Source organism: Asterias amurensis, chromosome 1 (genome assembly GCF_032118995.1).
Source record: "Asterias amurensis chromosome 1, ASM3211899v1".
Classification (NCBI taxonomy): Eukaryota; Metazoa; Echinodermata; class Asteroidea; order Forcipulatida; family Asteriidae; genus Asterias; species Asterias amurensis.
The window spans coordinates 9,386,267-9,402,146 of NC_092648.1; the positions used below are offsets into that span (position 1 = coordinate 9,386,267).

The 15,880-nt window shown below is 39.4% G+C and overlaps 1 protein-coding gene across 2 annotated transcripts in view; it reads left to right on the top strand.

Annotated features, from left to right (window-relative positions):
• The window catches only part of LOC139944760 (autophagy-related protein 2 homolog A-like), an 81,200-nt gene that overhangs the window by 25,823 nt on the left and 39,497 nt on the right, over positions 1-15,880 (top strand). Inside the window, exons 5-16 of one of the 2 annotated variants that reach the window (XM_071941857.1) lie at positions 2,238-2,649; positions 5,477-5,573; positions 6,306-6,515; positions 7,029-7,157; positions 8,165-8,278; positions 8,711-9,017; positions 9,510-9,699; positions 10,520-10,621; positions 12,147-12,338; positions 13,195-13,298; positions 14,262-14,425; positions 15,737-15,839. In XM_071941857.1, coding sequence (XP_071797958.1) covers positions 2,238-2,649; positions 5,477-5,573; positions 6,306-6,515; positions 7,029-7,157; positions 8,165-8,278; positions 8,711-9,017; positions 9,510-9,699; positions 10,520-10,621; positions 12,147-12,338; positions 13,195-13,298; positions 14,262-14,425; positions 15,737-15,839 — 2,124 coding nt within the window. The remainder of the gene's footprint in view (positions 1-2,237; positions 2,650-5,476; positions 5,574-6,305; positions 6,516-7,028; positions 7,158-8,164; positions 8,279-8,710; positions 9,018-9,509; positions 9,700-10,519; positions 10,622-12,146; positions 12,339-13,194; positions 13,299-14,261; positions 14,426-15,736; positions 15,840-15,880) is intronic. The other variant, XM_071941867.1, reaches the window with a different exon arrangement.

Sequence of the window (15,880 nt, forward strand, 5' to 3'; positions counted from 1 at the left end):
ATGTTTGGGGCTGGCGCTCTACCAACTGAGCCATCTAGCCCTATGTTTGGGGCTGGCGCTCTACCAACTGAGGTATCTAGCCCTATGTTTGGGGCTGGCGCTCTACCAACTGAGCCATCTAGGCCTATGTTTGGGGCTGGCGCTCTACCAACTGAGCTATCTAGCCCTATGTTTGGGGCTGGCGCTCTACCAACTGAGCCATCTAGGCTAAGTATGTTTGGGGCTGGCGCTCTACCAACTGAGCTATCTAGCCCTATGTTTGGGGCTGGCGCTCTACCAACTGAGGTATCTAGCCCTATGTTTGGGGCTGGCGCTCTACCAACTGAGCTATCTAGGCCTATGTTTGGGGCTGGCCTTCTACCAACTGAGCTATCTAGCTGGCATTCTACCATACCAACAGTAGAGCTATCTAGCCCTATGTTTAAGGCTGGCGTTCTACCAACATGGCCATGTACCAACATGGCTATCTAGCCCTGTTGGGGTCTCCTTATTTTGATAATATATTTTTGTTGTATTCCCCCGTTCATGTGTACACTGTTTTATGATGGGTGTAGGACTGAAGGTAGTAGCTCGATGATAGCAACATGTAACTGGTTGGATTTTATAAATCTGTAAATCTAGTAAATCTTCAGTGTCCCTGCTGGCCGATAAACACAAGAAAGTCAAGTGGAATCCTGTTCTGATCTGATAAAGAATTTATTTCTTTCTGTCTCCTGATCCTCTCTTGATTTGTTTACATTGGTTTGTTTTCTTGGTTCTTTTTTATGCTGCAAATAACAACAGAGAAATATATAATCAATTACTGATACATATACAGCCAAATGTGAATAGCCCTAGACACAGTTATAATCTCTAAAGGTCTGACATAATAGAGGCTGTAAAGAACTGTAAAGGTATGGAACCCTCTATGACATGTCCATGAACCATATATCCCCATATGACTATAAACCATGAGACTAAAACCAACAAGTTTTTTCTGTCAATAAAAAAACCCCCAAACTTCCTTTATCTTGCCTTAAAGCCATTGGACCCTTTCGGTTCAGGCAAAAATAAAAAAGTACACAGATTTACAAATAACTTACAGGGTTTACAGAAGGCAGTGGTGAAAGACTTCTCTTGAAATATTATTCCATGAAATGCTTTACTTTTTGAGAAAACAGCAAAACAACACAAATTCTCGTTAACGAGAATTACGGATTTATTTGAAACACATGTCATGACACGGCGAAACGCGCGGAAACAAGGGTGGGTTTTTCTCGTTATTTTCTCCCGACTCCGATGACCGATTGAGCCTAAATTTTCACAGGTTTGTTATTTGATATAGAAGTTGTGGTGCACAAAGTGTGGGCCTTGGACAACACTGTTTACCGATAGGGTCCAATGGCTTTAAGGGCTCATCACAAGAATTAACAAGTATTAATTTTCAACTCACCCAGTTCAGGAACGATTGGATTTCAATTAACAGGAACAAATGGACTTTTTAGTACCAAAAACGGGTACAACCTTGAACATTAACAAAATGGGGTTTGGCAACAAAGGAGACGCACAGCGCCCTCAATCATCGAAAACTAGAAACCTTTTAGCACTGATTATAGTGCCCTCTTGTGATTTGATAGACTAGTTCCAACAATGGGTGTTTAATTGGTTCCATGTGTGATGATTTATCATTATGCAGTGGCTATAATATATCAGCACTGTTAACAACAAGTTAACAATGAGGTAAATTGGTAAATTGGTAGTCGTTGATACATTGACACTTTCATGCATGGAAAATTGAAGAATCTTCCAGAGAGAGTATTAAAGACAGTGGACACTATTGGTAATTGTCAAAGACCAGTCTTCGCACGTGGTGTATCTCAACATATGCATAAAATAACGAACCTGTGAAAATTTGAGCTCAGTTGTGTGCGTTTAGACCTCAAATTCTTAACCTGAGGTCTCGAAATCAAATTTGTGGAAAATTACTTCTTTTTTGAAAACTATGTCACTTCAGAGGGAGCCGTTTCTCACAATATTTTATACCATCAACCTCTCCTCATTACTCGTCATAAATTAAGGTTTCATGCTAATAATTATTTTGAGTAATTACCAAAGATTTAAAACTCGACGGACAATTTACAGAAACTATTCTGGAGCCAATAAGCCAGTTGATATTGAGGATACAGACTTGATCTAGACTTGAAGAGTTGGATTAGTTAATGACCATTTTACTTATTTCTATGAAACCTTATGTTTAGGTTGCGTTACTTTGATGAGGGGGCTCGTTGTGGCCCCTGGGACCAAGGAAGTAGCGTAGACTCCTCACGAGTTCCTCAGTTTGAGCCGGTGGCAATCTCTCACAAAAACTTCCAAATGATGGGCGTGACTGTGCACTGTGAAGAATTCCCTGAGGATCAACGACATGGGGCAAGAGGAACCTCATTTGAGTGTGATCCAAGAGGCGGTATGTCAGATGCTTTCCCATCCCTGGCCCATTCACCAGAGATGCCACCCCAGCACAATATGATTGATAGAGGAATGAGTCAAGAGGAGTGTGGTGGTGGTCAGGCTGGATGGGATCTTCTAGATACTTGCATTATTGGAGAGTGTGCTGGAAAGCAAGAGGTTAAAGTCAAGGTCAAACAACATGAACATGTAGCTGGACCAAAGGTGGGTTCCATTTCAAACTTACCAAAATCCACAGGTTTATTAAATTTTGATGCAATTTGTTCTGCTTAAAGGAACACGTTCCCTTGGATTAGTCGAGTTGGTCTTTGAAAAGCGTTTGAAACCGTTTGTTATGAAATGCAAATGGTTAGATAGATAATTTAGAAGTAGAATATAATGATCCACACAATAAGGCCTCGAAATTGCACCGTTTTCCTTTTACATCGCGAATAAACACGTTCGGCCATTTTATGATTTTGACTCCATAAAATGGCCAAACACCTTAGTGTGCAACGTAAAAGGAAAACTGTGCAATTTCGAGTGATACTTGTGTGGATCATTATATTCTACTTTTAACATATCTATCTAACCATATACATTTCTTAACAAACAGTTTCAAAGCTTTTCAAAACCAACTTGTCTGATTTAAGGCAACGCGTTCCTGTAAGCCCCTCCTGTGATTCTTTGGAATTGATCGTCTTCTTCATCTATTGATTAAAATTGAATATAACGGCAAACTAAACTGTGGTAGTCAGGGTTCGACCTTAACGCAGGTCCGTTGGCCAAATGCCAGTAGAAATCGCGGCGGACCAGCTGAAACACCTTGCCAACTGGTCCGGCTGACCAGTCAAAAATATCGGCAGCGGTACTACAGAACTATGACAATTTTTAAACTATTTTCAGGCTCGAATAAAATGTAAAAACATTCACTCAAGGTTTGGATAAAATATAATACAAATTACTCGAAGTGCCGCTGAACGCTGGCAAACTTCCGACGATCACGCATACACATCGCAAAATCCCATCATGCAACGCAAAGGCTTATAGTCTTCGTATTAGTTCACGTGTGGCAGAAAGTGTAAGAAATACTGAACGCTAGAGGACGTTTCAGAATATTCGATAGCGTGGGAATAGACGCCCTCTATTGGTGAAAGTACGCAATAGCTTACAAAACTAGCTTCAATCGCCTTGACAGAAGACCACAAAGCAAAACACATTCTGTCAGCAGCATGGTCGGTCAACGGAGCAGATTTCCGTGTGGGAATAAGAGTCTAGCGTGTTTACGAAAAACGAGCGAGACGGTGAGGCTTCATTCAACAAAAATTACCAAGTTAGGATACTCTGGATGAGCAAAAAGGAGTATTTAATTGTGTTTAGTAAAGTTCTTCCGTCCTGATTTTGGGTAATTTTGTTGTAATTTGGGGCTTGTTTTTTTTTTGCGGGCGATTGGTGGGCGATCTAGTTTATCCATGGTTTTATTGGTCACATATAATGCGCGGTTGTTTGGGGTTTTTTGCGGGTTGATTTCAAGAAAGACTTGGGTTCTAGAATGCAATCATGTGTTAAACAAAGGCGCAGTTGTTTTTGCTGCTTTTAAAAACGTTTTTTAAATGAAAATTTTGTTCACAAAACAGACGCCGGCACCGACCATTCCATACACATAATTGAAAAAAATACCGTCAAACTCGTATGCTTCTTCATGGACTTTTTTGATGTCTACTTTTTGTTGGGGGTTTTTCTGGACGAAAGTGGGAAAATTTTGGGAACTTCGGTACGATGTATTATGTTTATGAATACTTATTAAAGCCATTGGACCCTTTCGGTAAACAGTATTGTCCAAGTCCCACATTTCGTGTATCACAACTTATATATAAAATAACAATCCTGTGAAAATTTAGGCTCAATCGGACATCGGAGTCGGGAGAAAATAACGGGAAAACCCACTCCTGTTTTCGCGCGTTTCGCCGTGTCATGACATGTGTTTATAACAAATCCGTAATTCTCGTTAACGAGAATTTATATTGTTTTACCGTTTTCTCAAAAAGTAAAGCATTTCATGGACTAATATTTCAAGAGAAGTCTTTCACCATTACCTTCTGTAAACCCTGTAAATTGTTTGTAAATCCGTGAACTTTTTTTTTTTTTCTGTACCGAAAGGGTCCAATGATAGGGTACAATAATAGGGTACAATAATAGGCAATGTTTATACATGATAAAATAACTTGAGCGATCGCACGTAACCCTCCCCCACAGTAGATTTGAAGGCAGTACATAAAAAGTTAATGATATTTTAACAGTCGGTTTTAAAGTGTTTTTGGGGGTGTTTTTATAGTAAAAACACTATTTTTTGTTTTCATAAAAAAGTTCTTCTTACTTAGGAATACTTTTATGATGAGTGCTTACAATAAACCGTGGACTAAAAAAAAAAACTACCTAAATAAAGATCATTTTGCTCTGACAAATAATTTGACCTGTTTTTAAATTAATTTTAATAACGCTATTGTTATTACATTTTTAAAGAAAAAATACTCTCAAATTAATTATCCTTTACGAACACAATAACTTGGTACACATTAATAAAGTATGGCTTCCAGTGCAGTTAAGTTGACGATGCAAATCATGTTGAATTTTGAAATAGCGACGATCGAAAATCGAGCAGTTGGTATACAACAGAATACTATTAGTTTTAAAAAAAATAGCATAAAAAATTGACGGACCAGTCAAAAACCTGGCAGACCAGTGAAAAATCAAGCCAACTGGTCCTGCTGGCCAGTTGAAAAAAAAGTTAAGGGCAACCCCTGGTAGTTCGCCCTCCATAAACTTATCACATCATTCATTTGGTTACACCTATAGTCCAAATGTTGAGAACAAACCAAGGTACCTTACAGAGCCATCACTTCTACAATATTATTGCCGTGTGTACCTGAAAGAATGAAGTCAATATCTATCTACTCCATGTAAAGCCCCACTTCCTACAAACAGTTTTATTTTGAGATACTTTTGCACGTCATGCTTTCTGGCATACCGAATGATTGTTTTATTCTTACAGGCAGAAGTAGAGACGTACCTTGGTTCTATCAATTTATTTCTTGCACCGAGACATGTACATCTCCTATTAGAGCTCTTCAATGGCTTTTTATCACCAGGTATGTGTGAAGTGTCTAAAAGAATGCAATCTAGAATTCCAATTCCAGAAAGATAAGTGCACTGGCTTCATTTACATGTATTACACAAAACACAGGACCTTAATGTCCAACCAACAGGCACATTAACGGTTAAGTGTCTTGCTGAAGGACACAAGTGTGTGGACTTGACCTGACATTCTGATGATTCAAACTCTAGAGTTTGAGTCAGGTACACTAGGCTGGACTTTAGCATGTAGCCTAGTTCTTCTGCTATTCAAGAAGATTGAAATAACGGTATCAAGCAATGTTGTTACCGCAAACTCTTCTATATTTTATTCCCACCATGCAATGTTTCAAAACCTACTTATGTAGCAAGCAAGTCAGACCTAATAGGCCTGTATCAAATTGCTTGTGCTTGTAGTGGTTTTCACAGGTTTTCTTAGTTCTATCATTATGGTCACTGTGTAAGGTTTACATGGTATAGAACAAATATTATATTCATTCTTTTTTCATCTGATATCCTTTATTTTGCCTTCATAAATAAGTAAAATTCAGTAGCCAGAATTTTTTGTTAACCACTTTTTTCTCCATCGATCATATCATGCCTGTTTCTGCAACATTTTGCAGCATATAAGGAACAATAAAAGATTGATAAATATAATTCAAATTTCCTGATTGGTTTGTTCCACTTTCAGAGATTTGAATGGGGAACAATGATATATCAAATCAATTGTGTACTTATTTTATTCTTAGCAACATCAGATGTGACCAGTACTCGCAGTGGACAGCCTAACAAGCCCATGCAACCAGAGGACTTCCAACGCATTGAGACTGAGCTGCAAGAACATCTATCTCGAGAGAAACAACAAAAGCAGGAGGACAGACTACGGCGGGAGTCCTGGGGTCTAAAGGACCATAATGAGGATGCATATGCAGATCTACTCTCTATGCAGTCATTCATTGGTAATAGTCTTGTTTCAAGGCTGCGTAGATTGTTTCTGTTGCTCTTCTTCCAAACCATGACTTGGGCTTAGGCTCTGGGTTAAGCTCTTGTAATTTAAACAAACTTACATATTTTAGGATAGGACTGATGGTGCTTACGCTGGTTTTGAAGATGGCCACAATCTGCCAGTAACAGGTGCTTGGGTAAATCACACTGTTTTGCATGATTTGAGGGAATTATGTCTGGAAATGTACAAGTCATACCAAGCTTCTTAGAAGTCTGGCATAGAGGTGACTGTATATTCTGATCAAGTTTAATAGAAGTGGAATTGATCTCAAGAGCCAAAGGGTGTGGGCTGGTAGAGATCTATATGATTATTACAGACAAGGCACTTTTCAATGATCTCTTTGGTAGCATTAAACATGATGTGAAATGCCTGATTAGTGTAACCAAAGTCTAATTAAATTGACTGTAGATGTTCACATGGTAAAAATGTCATCTTTGAATCTGTATTTGTTGTGTTTGATTTGTAGATGAAGATGATGTGTTTTTCTCCATGACAAGCAGCATGATGTCAATGTCACATACTGGTACCCTGGATGACATGGAAGCCTCCTTTACTAGCACGATGAGTAGCAGCTCTACAGATACATCAAGAACAGGTACAGGAAGATAGGAAAAATGAAAGTCGGTTCAGGCAGTTGAATGCCTCTGGGATAGATGTTTAATTTCAAAGTCACCGAGTTGTTTGACGACAACGTTTGAACATGTAGCGCGTGATTATCATGTGCGCATAAGGGTTGGCTGGCACATCCAACGTGCATAGACCTTTTCGCAAATACCATTGCGCAAGCACAGACTGTTGAATGGGGTGCATTGTGGGATAGATATGGATCAAATTCGATCAGGAGTGCGTTTTTGCGACCCCAACCCAAAACTGTTTCTGACGTCATAACCAAACGGTAACCGAGCTCACAACTCGGTTATCGTTCAGTCTGAACAGCAGAACCAACGACCAACAACCGAAACAATGCATTTAATTCCAAGCTTTACGTGAGCGCCCAAGTATTTGCGAAAAGGTCTATGGTGCAATTGGCGCGTCCTGTCTGCTTGCAGGATGATGGTATTTATGAATTGAAATACAACTTGTTTATTCATCAGACTTATTGTTATACCAGCAATAGCGCCTGGCATGGACAGCTCTTTAAACTTTGCAGTTCTTCAATGCACATGCACAGGCTGTTCTGTCCAGTCTGCAGCTTGTCTGACAAGGCGCCTAAGTTCATGTGACTCTCATTCTTGAAATTTTGAGCATGTTTTTATTAATATTTGTTTGTTGTTTATGATGTGTGTTTATTAATGTAACCATATGAGAAATTGTAATCTTGATGAAAAATAACTTTTTACTGGTCATTTAACTCATACAGATATTATTTGCTTGTGTTGTATTTTTGTGTAATTTTTAAAAAACAACGGCATATGAGACATGGGAGATTAAAACTACCTTCAGAAATTTAAGTCTGTGTAATTTTCTTTGACTAGCAATGATTTATTAGCCTCATGCTAATCACCATGGAACACTTCATACCTTGACAAGCTTCATCTAGAAACAAGAACTCATTTTGTTATTTCTTCTTGATGAAAGCTTGTCCTTTTTATACACACACAGGGAGCAGTTTGACTAGAATTGGGTATGGGAATATCTACAGAGGGTCTAGTATACCATCCTATGGATCCTCTGCTCCAAAAACCACACAACCCAAGAGGTCTAAGTCAAGGAAAGGTAAGTCTTGGTCATACTCTCCTCATGGTTGCAAGCCAAACTATACTGGCTTTCTCTACAGTGGTGTCAATTTCAGCCAAAAACTGGGGGTAATGTTGACATTAAACTGCCTCTTCTAAATGTTTTGAAAGGGTGCAAAATTAAACTAAGATTATTAATAACAACTGATTAAAGATATTCTTTATGTGGGGTTTGAATGTATTTTTTAAAGTAGTTTGGAGTGTTAGTTTTTGTACTTTAAGTGTTGGTGCTGTGTCTTCATAAATTGTTTTCACAGCCATTCCCAAAAAGTAGAAGATATTGATATGCCTGCTTTGTACTTGCATTTCTTGCTAAATTAAGCCTCAATGTTCACTGAAGAGTCGGAAGAATAACAAGAGATGGAAAGAATAGTTAGAGAATGCCAAACTAATTGATTTATGCTTGATTTAGCAGGACTACGGGAGCAGTTAGATGACCCAACGGCTGAGCTTACCCGCTACAAGCTCCGCTTTAGCAGTCTCTCCCTGACTGTTCTACACAATGATCCCTCACGTACACCTCTTAATCTAAGCCCAACACACACCTCATTCACTGGCCCCAGGGGAGGAGAGAGATTCGGTAAAGGTAGTGGGAGGGCATCCCTTCAAGAGAGGGCCAAGCATTTCTTTCAGGTTCTTGGCAAGCAAGGGTATGGGAAGAAGGACCAGGCAGAGTGGAAGGAGCGCTTTGCAAGAGCCTGCCCATACGACCATCTTAGGTGAAACACTCATCAGTTTCTATGTTCTTAATAAATAAAACAATTAATAGTACAAGTTTAGAGACAGATTGTTACATGTGCTAAACTACGTGTATTACAGAGCATTTTGCATCATGTTCATATTCAAATTGAGTATGAAGCAACCTTTAAAATGAATGAGACAAACTGTTATCAACTTGATTTAAATGTAAACAAATGTCCTTTTTGAAACGATTGTTCAGACTGATCACCTTTTATTCGGATTTGGCAAATGGAAATAAGTATGAAGATATCCTAAAATCCTGGCAATTATTTGTTGTTTACTCAAACACAAAAGCACTTTTTGAAGTTTGATTGGATCTCCAAGTGTGTGGTGTATTGTTTGTTTATTACTAAATCAGTGCATTGGAGAAAATCCAATCAAGTATTACACCATTGAACCAACAATAAACCAAGAACTTCCCTCATTCCAGCTTGTTCACCTGATTCAACCCTTATTTGATTTGATGTTAGATTAACAGCTGCTCCTGTAATGCTAGAGTGTGATAGAAAGACTGGCCCTAATGTAACAGCAGCTACAGCCGATCTATCCTTTGGTACTCTGGAACTCCTAGAATGTCTGTTTGATAGACCCAGAAGCAACTCAGCCGAATACAATGATGGGAGAATCAGGAATGATGTACCATCTTGCCAGCACATTGAGGTTAGACAACATGTATCATGTCCAGTTTCATTTAGCTTTCATTTATAAATATTGCAGAGATCAGTGCGTCTTGTACCAAAATGGCAATTAAACCCCATGCACAACACAAAATGCACCTCCGCACAATGCGCATCAACCATTTTCCCCATTTAGGCAGTCTATCGTGGTGTAGATTTTGACGCGTAAAGGGATAGGCGTGTGTTGGTCCACAATGAGTGGTGAAATGGGTAAAATAGTGGTTTAGAACAAGGTGCCAATATTACTAGTTTGTATTACAAACAGTCACAGAATTTTAACTGCTTCCATTACACCCTAAATGTTGTAGTAAAAATCATAATCTGGGCTGCGTTGCTCTTGCCTACATGTATTGCAAACATTTCAACAAACATTCTGATTGTTTTGGGTCATGAAAACAAAACAATATCACCTGTAATTCCCCCCCCCCTCCCCCGCCAACTTTGGTGGTGCACAATTGAGTGGACGTCAGACAGTAGGAGGGTTGACAGTGTATTGTGTAGGTGTGTGCATTCCCAACATCTGGTATTGTATTGTAGGATGGCATAGTGCATCTACATGTACACGTGTATGGTAGAAGGGTTATAGATAAATATAATTCAATAATGTTTGAGGAGGCATGTATTTCAAATTGAATTTCTAAGATTGTTCTAATTTGAGGGAGTATATGATATACTCATGTCATTATCTATGAATGATTACATGTAGGTACATGTTTACTGTTTCATCATGAAATCCAGTAAATATGTTTACATTTGTGACTTTGTCTTTGTTGTTATGATTTGATTTCTCTATTTTTGTTTAGATGTTATCTTTTAAGGAGGAGACTACCTTGGAGAGTGAATATGCTGCTGTTAAACCTTCTCTGAGTATCAGATTCAAAAGTATACAAAGAACCAGTAATCAGGTGGGTGGATATATCATTTAATATCAATCAAAATGTGAATACTTCACATGTCCGCTCCCAGCGCATTTTAATAAGTCCATTAATAATATTCTCATCCAGTGCGATGACGAGTGTGCATTTTCACTTTCACATAATCGTCATAAAGTGATTTTACCTCTTCAGCTGAAATTGTTGTTAAATTTTTGTTGGACAGTGCAAGTTTGTATTCGTTCTACTCAATTTAATTTATAAGACATTTTGTTTCAGTCATGCCATATCAGCTCACGAGCTTGAACCTGTGCTTATAATACAGTTTACTAATTCCTATTGGTCGAAAGCAATGGCTGGAACACCTGTGCCACATCACGCAATATGCCTGACTCGCACCTCAAACTCCCTATAAGGAGTTTTCACCAGAGGGCCTTACCATTTCATAGCTAGAGGAGTGTTGTGTTGAAAGAAATCATTAAACAATTATAATTTTTGCTTTTGTTTTAACTTTTGGAACAAAAAGAGTTGATGTTTTTTGACCGAAAAGGTATTTATGAATGGGAATCAAAGTGTGTTGAATCGGTTTTAAACTAGTGGTTTAAACCCGCCGAGGCCTGGTTCTTAATAATTTACCTCGACTTCGTCTCGGTGAAATTATTAAGAACCAGGCCTCGGTTGGTTTAAACCACTAGTTGAAAACCTATTCACCACACATTGATTCCCTTAGTATGGTTTCTTAACCATCTATCTGTTAGAATGCTGGCATTTGTGCTTCACAGATTCAATAGTTTGTGTTTGTACCAGGAAAGTTGTTATCATACAATGTGTGAATCGTTTTCATACTTAAAAATCATAAAACTTAAAGAGGGGCCGCGCTTATTAAAGATTAACAAAGCCTCAATTGAGCTGCACAACTCCCATCAATGACTGCCTGAACACAAATTTGAATGATCAAATGAACGCTGCAAATTCTACATTTAAAACACATTTCTAATCATATAAATTTTGTAACAAAAGGTTTCAAACGTTTTTCATAGACCAACTTGCCCGATCCAAGGCAACTTGTCCCTTTAATCACATACATCAATGATCTCTACTGTCCCAGGTATCCATGTAATCATTGATGATGAAAAGCAGTTGTAGTAGTTGAGTGTTTTGCTTCAGGATTCAGTGTCACGACCTGGGTTTGAACCCACACTCCCTTGCTCCTCAGCCAACAGAACATGAATTGATGCATTATGAAACTAACCAAACCCAGTCCATAACCCACTAAAACTAACCAAACCCAGTCCATAACCCACTAAAAAGCACCTGAAATAGGGCAGCCATGCATTTAAAACCTGCTACATAACTCATTCACATAAACCATATTCCTACATAAACCTTAAATTCTATGCTCTCAGATATTAGGGTATGTTGCCACCTAGCATAGCATAGTCTCTTCTTTTTTAAACACTATTGATTTGTATCCAACGTTATTCAAATTTAGTTTACAAATTGTTTATCTACATGTATATCACTACCATTTTGTGTTGGTTTGTTAATGCATCAATAGGGTAGTCAACGTGTCATTGTACATAAACCCAAGTCAGAGATTGCTGTGGAGCTGGGTCATCTCCAGTGTGAATTAGACTTGACCGTAGTGGATCGACTGTACACCTTACTTCACCCTCAGCCTGTTGGATGGTCCAATGCCACCATGAGTAATGGCCCATATCGCTCTCTCTATGGTGGTGCTGTCAACTTGGTGAGTCTAACTCATGAGTATGTCAATGTACCATTTAATTGGATCATTCAAAATGGATTTTGAATCCTCCAAGCTGCTTTAAGTTGTCAGTTGTGGCAACTCTATTTGCAATATGTGCAGCTGACCAAGGACACTGCAAAACATAGTGTGGGCTATAAAGAGCAGTTTAAGGTGTGAAACCTTAAGAAGACAACTATCAATGATGTGGATTTAGATCCACATCCAATAACTCCACCAGAGAATTATGTGCCCAGGGGTCGATTTCACAAAGAGTTAGGACCAGTCCTAAATTAGGACTAGTCCTAGGAGATATACAAATTACATGGATAGTCCTAAGTTAGGATGAGTAACTGGTTCTAACTCGAGATAAGACTAGTCCTAACTCTTTGTGAAATCCACCCCAGTACACAGGGTACGTCAACTGCTATAGGCTTACCTTGTGGACATAACAAGGGTTATCATGAGTATCAATTATCTTTCAGTACAGGCTAATCAACAAATCACATGCTGGAACTGGATGGTGGTATAAAAGCCTACTTTCAGTTTTTTTTATTGCACAGTGTGTATTGTGAGTGTCAATGCATCACTCCGTATACGGACAGTGCAAACAAAAGTTACATTCTAAACTTTGTGTGCATGCAAGCGGTTCATCACAAATTTACATTCTGAAATTTTAAACTTTGCGCATTGCACGTGAGACTGGAAGATGAAGGTTATAACATGCGCGCTTCGGCCTTGTGAATATGGGACGCAGAAGCGCTATATTTTTCCGTATTCCACTCCTACTTGTGTGATAACTTATAATACCTGCAGAACAAGGGTTGTCATGATTAATATCTGCTTATCTTGTGTACAGAATAAGCAAGCTGTTTTCAATCAGGCTCTTGAAGAGACACCAGCAGGCTTTGATCAGCTTCTAGATATCAGAGTTTCATGCCCTCTAGCACATCTTGCCTTCAGGTAGGTTCAAAGTACTAACTCAATTTATTTTGGCCTGTTGTGTGCTCTTTCTGTATCACACCTTTTCTCCTGATGGCAATCAGACCATACTGATCAAACGTTGATTTTTTACACCACCAACCATTTCTTGTTAGAAGCGCAACAATTCATAGTTTATAGAAATTTCTGCAAGGTTTCTTTCATTTCCTACTTTTTAAGTCCTAAGATTTTCACTTTTCAATTTGTTTGTATACTGAAGTTCAGTTATAGATGATGTCTACAGGGCTCAAATATCCAAACATTTGTGCACAGCATGGAACTCCAATAGTCTGCATGCATTGTGGTACTGCATATATCCATAGCTATCTTTGTACATGACTTCTCAGGACAAACTCTTAGGGTGAAAATCACATTGGAATATTTGTAACGGTTCAAGAAAAAAGGGTGCAATTTTGAAGTTGTTGCATTCATACAGCATCAGTTTTGTACTAACCCTCCTACTATTTGACCATTCATTACCATCCAAATGGCCATTCAATACCATTCAAATGGTTTTGAATGATGGATGAGCTATCCCTGCAGACAATAATATCTTGTGGTGAGTGCACCTACATAGTGAACATATAGACGATGTGACCTCTGACGTCACACGAAAACCATAACATGATTCGCGCGCATACCGCCGGGCAAAACCTTTGTGTTTTTGCAGCCAGCTAGAAAGTGTATGCAATCTTACTATGACTACGCAACTCAGTGCCCGGCGAAACATGACGTATGTAGTGTTTTGTCAACAGAGGGCGGTTTGAATGTAAACATAGGTCACATCGTCTATACAGTTCTGTGTACACAGCTGTGTACAGTTTCTACTAAACCTGTGCTTTTGATGGCTTTGAATGGTCAGTCATATTTCTGGCAAATGTTATTGAGTGTATTCAAGAGGGTTAGTTTATACATTTGATTTGATTTGATTGTTTGTACATGTAGGTTTCCAATCCCAGATTTGAGGGATGTGAGTGACTGTGCATGGTGGAAGCGTTCCTTGAGGGATGAGATCCTTCATATAGAGCTACAGGATACAGAGTTCAGAACCATACTTGGTGATGGTAAACCTTTCCAGACCTTACTGCTGCAATGCAGACAAATACACAGTAAGTTTTTCTTACTGATCTGTTTTATGTGTTATTTCAGGTAGAACATGTATTCATCTTTTATTTAGAGAAATGATGGCTCTCTATTGATTTATTTTCAGCAATCTTCACATAGGGCAGATCAGTGTTTGGTTCCTAATATGCATAGTGCTTGTGCACTGAAGATGAAGTGCCAATGACTCTAGTCTGGTAAACTATGGTCCTTGATCAAATTGGCTACTGAATTTATGCTGCAGCCGAGCAGACTGGCATACTAATAATATGTAGTATGTAGTATTGTTGGGCGCGATCGGTCAATATGCGCGATCAACCGATCGCGCTGCGCTATTGAACGATCAAATTAAGATCAATTGGTCGCACAGCAATCGGTCGATCGCGCAGCAATCGGTCGATCGCGCAACAATCGGTCGATCGCGCAATGACATCTTTGCGCGATTGGCCGATTGCACTACAAGTATTTTTTCCTGTTATCAGCGGATCGCGCAGGAAAGGCTTTACGCGATCTACCGATCGTGCAGGAATGGGTTTGTGCGATCGACCGATAGTGCAGGAAAAGTTTTGCGCAAACAACCGATCGTGCAGGAAAAGTTTTGCGCGATCTACCGATCGTGCAGGAATGGGTTTGCGCGATCGACCGATCGTGCAGGAATGGTTTCGCGCGTTCGACCGATCGTGTCGGTAAACAATTCCTTGGGGTGATTTCTCAAAGCAATAAAATTCATAGCAGGACAAATTTTCAGTTTCACCATAGTGATTTATATAGTGACGTCACACTACGATTGATTTGCAGTTACAATCAATGTTACATCTTTGTGAATTCGGCCCCTGAACATCAGCCGATCGCGCCAAACAATTCCTGCACAATCGGCCGATCGGGCAAAACCATTCCTGCACAATCGACCGATCACTCATAACCATTCCTGCACAATCGGCCGATCGCGCAAAATCATTCCTGCACAATCGGCCGATCACTCATAACCATTCCTGCACAATCGGCTGATCACGCGAAACCATTCCTGCACAACCGGCCGATCGCGCCGAGCCATTCCGGCACGATCGGTTGATCGCGCATGTTCGTTGCCGAATGTTGCGCGATCGGCCGGTTGCTGCGCGATCGACCGATTGCTGCGCGACCAATAGATATTTCAATAGCGCAGCGCGATCGGTCGATAGCGCAGCGCGATCAACCGATCGCGCAGATTGACCGATCGCGCCCAACAGTATTATTTTGTATACAGTTTTCTATTCAATTACTTTAAGGCAATTGATAATTTTAACCTTGGTGCTGTATTATTTCTCTCTTATTTTTAGGTCTTTTACAAATGGGTCCAGGGGAATCCCCAGTTTCCTTCCTTCGTATAAACTATAGTAATCTGGATATCAACTCAGCTGAGAGGGGCTTCGACTGTCCAAAGTAGGCATTCTCTTTTCTTTACATTTTTGTTAAATTTTTTT